The 11,665-nt window shown below is 31.4% G+C and overlaps 2 protein-coding genes across 2 annotated transcripts; both read right to left on the bottom strand.

The window, feature by feature from the left end:
* Nucleotides 1-1,896, bottom strand: LOC145566126 (transcription factor bHLH168-like). The gene is made up of 3 exons (XM_081625657.1): nucleotides 1,738-1,896; nucleotides 325-687; nucleotides 1-136 (listed from the first exon to the last, which is right to left on the bottom strand). Exons 1-3 carry the CDS (start codon nucleotides 1,894-1,896, stop codon nucleotides 71-73), a joined length of 588 nt encoding a protein of 195 aa, XP_081481783.1. The 3' UTR covers nucleotides 1-70.
* A 4,972-nt stretch (nucleotides 1,897-6,868) lies between these two features.
* LOC145566125 (transcription factor bHLH168-like) lies at nucleotides 6,869-10,992 on the bottom strand. Its single transcript, XM_081625656.1, has 3 exons — nucleotides 10,834-10,992; nucleotides 8,030-8,395; nucleotides 6,869-7,172 (listed from the first exon to the last, which is right to left on the bottom strand). The coding sequence occupies exons 1-3, from the start codon at nucleotides 10,990-10,992 to the stop codon at nucleotides 7,107-7,109; spliced, it is 591 nt and encodes a 196-aa protein (XP_081481782.1). The 3' UTR covers nucleotides 6,869-7,106.
* Between the last annotated feature and the right edge of the window lie 673 nt (nucleotides 10,993-11,665).

Genomic DNA, 11,665 nt, shown 5'->3' with positions numbered 1-11,665 from the left:
TCCTTCGGTCTTTGCAATCTCCGCTTATTTTTAAGGAAATTGTACATGATGAAACTCAAGTTTTACAAGATCAAATCAGTTGTTGCAATCTTTCCTGCACTCTAGAAGTCTCTACTCCAATCCTTGAACTCTGAGCCTGTACATACAATAAGAAAAACTCTGAGTGCTACAGTGCCAACAAATATTATTCATGTGGATATCAATTTAATTATTTACTTTATTCTAACTTTCTAAGCATTCTACTTTGCATTCTACTTTGTTGTCTCGCCCATAATAACAATTTAGCATAAATAATAATATTAAAAAAAAAAAAGATAAAGTTACCCTAGCATGGAGAGTGTGGAGGACATAGTTCCCATGAGTTGAGAAAGTAGCATTGACAACTTCAGCTCCTTCTTCCTCAAGAACCCTAATCACTTCATGTAACTTGATTTCGCAGTCTCGTTGCACCACAAGTTGCACCTCTATAACACTACCCAAATCTTTCACTTCAATACTGGTGGGTATTAAGCCAGAATTATTTGTCATCATCGTTGTATCATTACAACTTAAGTTTTCGGTATTAGATGTTCCTTCTTGATTAATCATTAATTGATCTCTTCTCTGATTTAAGTTCTCTACTCTTTCTCTCAATTCCACTATGTAATTTGTAGCTTGTTCTATCTGATCTGCTTGAGATAGTGTATCCTACCCAACAAAATATTGAAATGAAACAACAGAAGGTGGATAATATAGTTAATTAGAATTCTCATGTATACTTATAGGTTATAATTTCTTGAAAGATAAGATCAACTCAAATCTCTAAAACAAATATATTGCAATTTTAATTTTTTAATATCACTTAAATTAAAATTCATGATTTACCTGCTAATCTAGCTAGTCGATCAAATAATTGAAGTTCTAAAAGCTAGGGCAAGTTGGTTTCATTTGCATTGCTTCAACCACTAAAAATAGAAAAATAGATTATTATTATTGTGTTTATGTTGTTGATCTGGCGTACAGCCCTAGAATCAAGGTAATCTTGGTGGCTGTGGTGCATTTACCTTACTAGCCACAACAATACTTGAAAGGCGGTGCACTCGACTCATTGATCAATTAATATGATCATTACAAATCACAAATTGCTAACCACCCAAGATCGAATGTAAAGAAGAAGAAAAAAATTTGAAAGATAAAGAACAAAAGTAAAACATTATTCTAGGTAAACGAACAAAAATGCCTGAAGATTTTTATATATACACATTACCATAACTCTATTGAATCTTACAAAGGATACTAAAAAGCTTATAGCTTAAAAATGATGAAAAAGATGGATTGGATCGGAGTGCTTCCGGCTATTTTAATTTATACCTCAAAAGGGAATACAAAGAAAACCTAATTTTCTCTAAAATAGTCAAAAACCCTAGCTACAACTTTAACTAGTGACTTGAAAATAAACCTAAAAATACTAGGACCCGATCCATTTGTACATGGATGTGTAAGCTAGACATAACTCATTATATTGAAACCATCTTCAAATAATTAAGGAAGACCTAAATCTGAAGAACTAGTAGTAAATTACATACATCAATGCTTAGCTTATAAGTTATAACTCAACTTCGCGGTGTTTCAAGGTAGTAGCAGTTTGTGCCAGTAGAGGAGACAAGCAAAGTTAAAATCAAGCATGAAATAACATATTACTAGTAAGAAATATAAAGTAATACATACGACTCGAATTGAAATCGATCATATACATACCAATGAATTATGAAAGTGTTGAGGAGGGATAATAGAAGTGAGATTGGAGCAAAGCTGATTGAATTGAGATCTACTGCTGTTTCTCTTAGCAGCATTACTACTATTTCTTTGCGGCTGATGCTTAGACGATGAAAAAGGTGTTTCGAAACTCCTTTTCATGATTTAAACATGCATGCATAAATTAATTAACTGGGTGATTAATTTATATACATATGATATTAAGACATTTTAACTATTTTCACGCGTCACATGGAATTTCATGTTTATTTAAAATTTCGATACTTTGAATTCTTACCAAAAAAAGAAAAAACGTCCAAACACTATTTTCTTAATTTATTCTTTTTTTAGGAGACGTATCAAATCTTAACTCCTTAATCTTGTCCAAGGGGCGGGGGCCAGGGAGAGGGTGTGTCCCCCTATTTATTTATTATTATTATTTATTATTTATTTATTTTTATTTTATTTTTTGGTTTGAATCCCTATTTGTAAGTTTGACCATTATTTTTTTATATTTTTCATTCTTTTTTTTTTTTTTACAGTGGAGAAAAAGGAGACTAGCTCCCAACAGACTCGGGACTACCAAAAGCGTACAGATAAGGACTAGGAGAGAGTTTAACTCTCTTAACAGAACTAATACAAGGATACAAACGAGGGATGGGGGTACAATCTTCAAAACATGCTAAACAATGCAAATGTGAGGGTTCCCAAGCTTCATCACAGATCATAGTCTTCGAATGCCCAAGGCTTGCTCCTTTACGTTTCTTGGACCTGTAATGCCAATACATGAAAAAGAATTTACCTTTCCTATTCTTTGTTCTTGACTTATGAGGCCTTCCATACTTCCTTTTTGTGGCGGAGAACTCGAAAGTAGAGTGTGTGAGTATGGGAATAACTTGTACTACATCGGATTCAAGAGCCATTGGGTCATCTTCATTTGAGCCTACGGATTCCACTTCCACAAGGTTAGTGGGGGTAAAAACTTCCGCTGGCACATCACTCCCATCCTCTGTACTCAAGTCCGCGTTCCGGTTAGGGCTGGGATTTCCAGGCCTAATATCATAGTTGACAACTCTTAAGTCAGGGGGAGGCATGACCTTTTCCTTTTGGTGTTTTTTGTCGTTGCTCCTCTCACCCAGACGCACCAAACTAGATGGCATCCACAAAGCATAAGGACCTTGTGAGTCAGTAGCCTTGTGATTTTCGAGATGCCTCTCTCGAGTAGTCTTGTCCTTCATTTGTACAATCATCCATAAGTCAACAGATTTGTTCAAGAAATTCAAAGTCTTCCCTTGTTTGAGTTGCGAGTAAGACAAGGTGGATGGTTTAAGGGATTGGTTTCTTTTCATTCTATTGGAGAAGTAGTGAAAGTTCTCACGATCCTTTTCATTTGAGTGTCTTGCTTCTTAATTCATTGTAGGGCGGGGAGAGGTTTCTTCCTTATCTTCCAAAGGGGCATAAGAGTTGTGGGTTGGAATAGTGATTTCTACTTCCATTTTACTAGCCTGATTTGAGGTGGGTAGGCAGCTAGTAACACCGCTTTGATCCTCACTATGAGATGACGGGTTGCACACAAGGCTAACATGGGGTTCAATGGCCTTTCCCTTTTTAGTGTGAGTACAGTGAGTGAGGACGGAATTCTCGGCACCCCTCTTACCATTGAGTTTGCTAGCTTGACCACGTAGTCTCGTCAACCTCTCCAACTCGCGGAGAATATCCTTATTATTTGGCTCTATCTTGGCTGCCTTGCCAAGATCTTCATACGCCTCTTCCAATTGGTAAAGTCTAATCTCTGCTAAGGCCCTTCTATAAAGAGATTTAACATTGCTACCATCAAACTTTAAGACTAAGGAGCAAAACTCCTTAGTTTGATTATAGTCATGGACCTTAAGGGCACAAGCTGTAAGATTCAATTCCAAGACAATTGCTAGATTCTAGAGCATAACACTATCATCCACATTACTTGGTAAACCAAAGCAAAGAAATTTTAGGCCTCTATCGTACTTTGCACCGGCAGAAACAACCTCACCATTCTTAAAACATACATTACCCTCATCCTTCAACCGTTTAGCTTGAATATAGATATTACGGGGATAATTATTAAGAGCGAAATTAACAACAGTATCATCATAGTCATCATTCAAATGCATGACCATAAGAGCATCGATTAAAGGCTTGCAATCCATAGTTAACTGACTGAAATAAAGAAACTAAGAAGAAAACGATAAAAACGAGGGAATCATATTTAAGTACCAACGGAGTGCCTTGAAAACCAGAACTCAGGTGGCTACCGCAAAGGACTAGGCACCACGTAGTCACCGCCGGCAGTGTTCCCAGCAGACCGCAGTCAGGACTCCACCCGAGAGTACGAGGGATGGCTAGGAGCGTTGGCTCAATTAACAGCCTCCGATGACGCCTTGGCGAGCTTGAAAGGGGGAGGGGGTTCGCTGGCGATCGAGGAGCAAGTCCAACCTCTCCGATCGCCGACGATCCGTCGGGAGACTGCTGTTTGAAAGAGCGGTTTTTTGAAACAGGGGCGGTGATTTATATTTATCATTTATGTATGAATTAGTTTGGATTACTTGAGTTCTTTTGTTAAAATTTAAATCACATACACTTGTTTTAGATAAAATCATACTCGTAGAATTTATTACTTTATTCCGTCAAAAAAAAAATTATTACTTTATTAAAAAGGTAGGGTTGTTTAGTTGTTAACATTTTTGTTTGAATTGTATACTATGATAATTAAATTATTTGTTTATATTTTTCAATTTAATTACAACATGTCAAATGCTTACTTAATTCGAATGATTCCAAGACAACGGCAAAACTACCCGCTCTTTGACAATTCATGTTTACAAGAATGGTATCCCAATGAAGAAAATGATCTTCTTCATTTACTTCCCCACAAACTCCAAAAAGTGATATGGAAGTATGTGATTCTAGTACCAATAAGTGTTTTCGGTAATTTTTACCCATGCCACATGGACCAACCAGCAGGCGACACGTGTCAGCCCAGGATTAGTCCAAACTGGATCTATCCTCATTTGACACGTAGCGCCCCTAAAGGTTGGGAGAAAAGACGGCCTTCAGGGCCCAAATCCCGAGAAAGCCGCAATGCGGCGCAGTTTATCAGAATTAGGTCAAAGTGTCCTAAGAAAGGGCACGCTTACCAATGACCCTATAAATAGGGAGATTCCCCCCATTTTGGGGACATGTTCATTTATTACAACCTACCCTACATTCTCTCATATCAGAGAAAACACTTTATCTCGGAATATGAGAAGATCTCACTTTTACCTTTCCGCACTTTTTACATTCTCCAACACGTTCTAACTTGATCGTCGGAGGCGGAGCTCCTACCAACCGGAGTCTCCGTGTTTTGCAGGTACAGATCGCGCTTGACCAGTCTTAGTGACGTAACTCTCCCGAGGGATTAAAAACACCCAAAACAATAAGTACCACCGGAGGAGGAAGAATTGATATATATGATGTTTAACTTTTTCCTCAAGATTGGAGAAAAAAAGAGTAAATAAAATGAATTATCCCACAAATCAAAGAAATATTATGAGGAAAATTTATATTTTCAAATAACCTTGACAACCACTAAGTAATCTATGACTCTCCTCAAAGACAAGTATCCATTTTTTTAATTGTATAAGAAAAGATATTGAATACTACTTAACTAACTATATATGTCAATAATCTTTTTTCTATATTTTTGTAAAAATTATATGATGTTCATTTGTCCCGCCGGTATGAAATTTTTGTACAAGAATCATTGAGGGCATCTTTTTCCCCTATTTAAAGTAGTCCTGGTCTAGCTCAATCTATTTTTCTTATTTGGACTGCATTATGTAATTAATTCTTATCATTTTACGTTTGTCAATGCATATATAATCTCTGTCACCAATATTTTAAAATACTAATATATTGACAATAATCCCTTCGTTTCACAATGCAATTAACATTCATAAAAGCAAATAATTAATCACTAAATATGCATACTATTTTATGGGGTCAAAAATTCAATTAACATTCATAAAAGAAAATAATTAAATAATTATTTTTGAGGGTATAATTTTCCAAACACTATACATAAGATCAAGTTAAATTAAATCACTAAATCCGCAAACTATTTTACGGTTTAAAAAAAGGCAATTAACATTAATAAAAGTAAATAAATATTTTTGAGGGTATAATTGTCCAAACACTATACATAAGAGTTAAATCACTAAATCTTACAAGGAAAATCTTAGTGAAAGTTAACATCATATCAACAGGGCATATAAGTAAACAAATATTTTAAGGATATAAATAAAAGGTAAGGATTTCTTTCCTCACTCATTAATTACTTTTCAATAAAATATTAACCCCACTATTTCTCTTTTACAAATTTTTAATACTTCAACTAGTGTGTACCCCGAGCGATGCGCCGAGTTTTACTTTAAATCTCAACAAATATTATTTGACCTATAAAATATAAACTATATAATTAAAATAAAGGGAGCAATAATAATTATGAAACCAAATAAGTGCTCTCAAATTGATGTCTAATACAAAGTATTTAGTATGTTTTAATTGACAAGTATAAAACATAATTAAACGATAGAAAATATGGTTAATTAGAACATTAGTTTATTTCTTTTTGGTCTTGTGTTCAAATCTTGTAATAAGCATTTTTATTGCCATTAAAACATGTTTATAGTACAATGGATGATGTGGCATATATCTAATACATATGAAGGGTGCCACGTGGCACGTATTCCGTTTTAGTAATGCTTTTTTATATAGAAGTATAGATTACCCCACTTATTACCTCTTATTTATTTAAGTCAATAATTAAATTGCCTAAAACTATGTGCCGGTCAAAGTATATGTAATACTTACTAAAATACGGAGAGAGTTTACTTACTATTTAAGTCAAGCATGATAATAATAAATAAAAAATTAAAAAAAAATTAATAAAAAAAAAACTTATGAATAGTGTGAGGTCAATTATATCCTTAAAAAATGTTAGTTTACCTATATACCCATATTAATATGATGTTAATTGTTTCTAAGCTTTTCTTTTATGTGATTTAATAATTTAACTATTATGAATAGTATTTGCACAATCATATTCTCTAAAATGTACATTTATCTATTTCCTTTCATTAATGTTAATTGTTTTTTTAAAAAAAAAAAAATCTTAACAATAGTGTGCAAACGTTTATACACCTAAAAATATCAGTTAACATTATCTTTTCGGAAATGGTACAAACTTATAACCATTAAATACCCTTAAAATTAATCTTATTAAACAATAAGTACATTTATTTCAAAAAAAAAAAAAAAAAAAAAAAAGCACATGAAACTGAAGTTGTACAAGATCAAATAAGTTCTTGCAATCTTTCCTGCACTCTAGAAGTCTCTACTCCAATCCTTGAACTCCGAGCCTGCACATTAAGAAAAATCCTTGTGTTACTTTATCCTAACTTTCTAAGCAATGTTCTTTGTTGTCACACCCATAATAACAAATATATATATATATATATATATATATATATATATATATATATATATATATATATATATATATATATATATATATATATATATATATATATATATATATATATATATATTATAAAAGAAACCTTTGTTATGTAAGAACACCATATGTTTTAAACTTTTTCCTATGTTCTAAATTTTTTTTCTGCTTATGTTCTAAAGTTTTTCTAATATCTTATTGTAATTTTTTTCTACTTATATGCCAAATTATTTCCTATGTTCTAAACTTTTTTTTAGCTTATGTTCTAAATTTGTTCAAATGTTCTAATTTTTTTTTCAGCTTATATTCTAAATTTTTTCCTATGCTCTAAATTATTTTTTCAGCTTATGTTATAAATTTATTTCCTATGCTATCAATTATTTTTTCAACTTATGTTCTAAATTATTTTTCTTATGTTCTAAATTTTAGTTTGCTTATGATCTAAAGCTTTGCTATGTTCGAAATTTTTTTTTCTTATGTTCTAAATTTTTTCTGCTTATGTTCTAATTTTTTCCTATGTTCTAAATTTTTTTTCAATGTTTTAAATATGAACTCCTCAAAATTACAGAAATGCCATTATTAAAGGATCATTTTAGATGGTTAGATCAAAACTAATAAAGGGCTGAGATTGATTCTTATATAAGATTGGGGTCTTATATAGAGGAGGGTTCTTACATGAGTCTTCCGCTCTCTCTCTCTCTCTCTCTCTCTCTCTCTCTATATATATATATATATATATATATAAATAAAAGATAAAGTTACCCTAGCATGGAGAGTGTGGAAGACATAGTTCCCAGAAGTTGAGAAGGTAACATTGACAACTTCAGCCCCTTCTTCCTCAAGAACCCTAATCACTTTATGTAACTTGATTTTGCGGTCTCGTTGCACCACAAGTTGCACCTCTATAACACTACCCAATTCTTTCACTTCAATACTGATGGGTAATAAGCCAGGATTATTTGTCATCATCATCATATCATTAGAACTTATGTTTTCGGTCGTATTAGATGTTCCTTCTTGATTAACCATTAATTGATCTCTTCTCTTGTTTAAGTTCTCTACTCTTTCTCTCAACTCCACTATGTAATTTGTTGCTTGTTCTATCTGATCAGCTTGAGATAGTGTATCCTACACAACAAAATTTAGTTTACCATAGTGGTTGTTTGAAATATAATAACTATATATCATAGTATTTTAATGATAAAACAATATAATCGGGTCATTTTTTGACATTATAATAATATGGACACAGATAGTTTTTTAAAAATATTTACCATACAAATTATAAATAAAAAAAAAAATAATAAAAAGGAAACTACAAATTAAATTGGATAAATAAAAAAAATATAATATTGATGATACTATTTTATACCAAAATATAGAAATACACTTTATTATTTGAGAAAAATAAGTCAAAATATAGAAATATTGAAATGAAACAATAATACAAGGTGCGTGGAAAAAGGTTTTCCTTAGTCCTGAAATCAAATCCGCAAAATCATTTATTAGTTAACAACATTCACAAGTATATAAACAACTTTCATCTCCTCTACTTCAATTCGTATATATATTACAACACAAGTTGGTGTGTACAGTGTACACCGGAGACATACATGTTAAGCACGATCTTAAGAATTGCAGCATAAAAGTCTCATGATTTCAAGAACAATATTCCCTCATTCCCTTAATACAAAGCCTTATTTCCTTTTTGGTAAACCAAAATATAATGTCTCTTTCTATTTAAAGGTTGTATTTTTTGACACAATTACCCTCTTTTTGATGAGTTTTTTTTTTTTGAAAAGCTTTTTTGAAAAGCTCCCCTCTTTTTGATGAGTTGTTATTTTGTTTCCTTTACTTTTTTGTACTATTAACATCAATTTCCAACACTTTCTCTCTCTACCTCTTCAATTATTCCCAACTACTTGTTATGTACTTTCTAACTCCACATGCAAATATGTACTTTTAATCATTACTTTTAAAGTTTTTACAACTTTAATAATTTCCAACACTTTCTCTCTATCTCTTTCTAACTCCACATGCAAATATGTACTTTTAATCATTACTTTTAAAGTTTTTACAACTTTCTTAATTCCCGCACAAAAACCAAAAGAAGGTTTGTATTAAGGGATTGAAGGAGTACATAATATATTTATAGGGTATAATTTCTTGAAAGATAAGATCAACTAATGGCTTGTTTGGTTCATTTTATTTTTGCTTTATCTGATTTGGTCTGATCTGATCTGATTGTCTAAGTTGACTAAATTTTGACCTTAAATGTACGACAATCTATAAGGAAAAAATATATCAAGTGGGATCTTGTTAGATTCGTAATAATGTGTATTTTATTAATATGAAATTTTTCACAATTTTTTTAATTACCGAATTAAAGATATTTAGCGATAAAAAGCTGCACATCAAACGATGATTTGATTTGAACTTATTTTTTCTGATCTGATCTAAATTTTTTTTTTATCTGATCTGATCTGAACTTATTTTTTCTGAAATAAGTAAAAATAAGGTGAACTAAACAAGGCCTAATTAACCAGATCTCTAACACAAATATATGTTACCAATTTTAACTTCTTAATATTACCTACAACTCAGATCTCTAATCTGGCTAGTCTAAGAATTGAAGTTCTAACAGCTAGGGCTAGTTGGTTCATTTGCTTCAACCTCTAAAAAAAGATTATTAGATTATAGTATATGTACTTAGAATTTAGAAACAAGATAATCTAGGCGTCTACGGTGCATTCACCTTACTAGGTTTTACACAGCAACACTTGATGAAGTGGTCTATGTACTTAACTCATCGATCAATTAATATGATCTTTATAACTCACAATTTAATAACTAGGAATAATCCAAGATTGCGTCAAAAAAAAAAAAAAAAAAAAAAAAAAGGAATAATCCAAGATTAAATGAAAAGTAGAAAAAAAATTGAAAGATCAATGCAAATAATAGTTAGGTTATCCTAGGTAAACAAAGATGTATAAAGATTTTTATAATCACGCATTATATATTGACCATAACTCTCTTGAATCTTATAGAGGATACAAAAAAAGCTTATAGCTCCAAATTAATGAAGAAAAAAAAAAAAAAACAGAATTACAGTGCCTCCGGCTATTTAATTTATGCCTCAAGAGAGAAATAAAGAAAACCTAAATTTCCCTAATTAATATAGTTAATAACCCTAGCTAAAACTTTGACTTGACTTGAAAATAAACCTAAAAACATGTGAAAGCTAGACAACTCATTTAAACCATCTTCAATTACTTGAGGAAGACCTAGATCTGAAGAACTATTAAATTACATCTATCGATCCTTACTTATAACTCGATCAACTTCGCGGTGTTTCAAGGCAGTTTGTACCAGTATAGACGACCAAGCAAAGTTAAAATATGGGATACTATTGAATTTAATCTACTGTATAATATATAGTTGCATCTATTTAAAAGAACCTAAGCTATTCATATATGTAGCACAAAATCAAGCATGAAATAGCATACTACTTATAAGAAATTAAATATACAGTAATATATACGACCCGAAATCGATCATATACATACCAATGAATTATGAAAGTGTTGAGGAGGAATGATAGAAGTGAGATTGGAGCAAAGCTGATTGAATTGAGATCTACTACTTTTTCTCTTAGTAGCATTACTACTATCTCTTTGCGGCTGATGCTTAGACGATGAAGAAGGTGTTTCGAAACTCCCTTTCATGATTTAAACATGCATGCGTTAATAAATTAATTGGGTCATCAATTATATATATACGACATTTTAACTATTTTCACGCGTCACATGGTATTATAAGTCTATTTAAAATTTCAATACTTTGAATTCTCACTCCAAAAAAGTAAAAACGGCTAAACACTATTATTAACTTATTCATTTCGTTTGTTTTTTTTTTTAAAAAAAAAAAAAGAAAAAAAAAAACCTTATTCTTTTTTGTAGGAGACGTATCAACTACTCTTAACTCCTTAATCTAGTCCAAGACTCGTAAGTCTTGGTCAAGTTCAATCTTTCTTCTTTGTACACCATTATGTAATTAAGTAGTCTTCTCATTTTACATTTGTCAATGCATATATATAATCTCTATCACTAATATTTTTTTATACCAGTGTACTACAAAATTTGATGATCCCTTCGTCACACAATAATCTTCCCGTTTTAATCATACAAGTTTGTCAATTATCATTACTTTGATGACCAATGACCATATACAGATAGTTACATAATTGTAATTTTGAAAAAAAAAATTAATAACAACTGAATATTATTACTAAACTACTTAGTGAGACAAATTAAATAAGACCCAACATACGAAGTAATTATTACTGTTTTAAATATTGAGAGTAATTTAGAAGATTCTCTCATCTTATGAATGATGATA

Source organism: Chenopodium album, chromosome 11, assembly GCF_948465745.1.
Source record: "Chenopodium album chromosome 11, dcCheAlbu1.1, whole genome shotgun sequence".
NCBI lineage: Eukaryota > Viridiplantae > Streptophyta > Magnoliopsida > Caryophyllales > Amaranthaceae > Chenopodium > Chenopodium album.
This window is presented reverse-complemented; position numbering and strand designations above follow the sequence as displayed.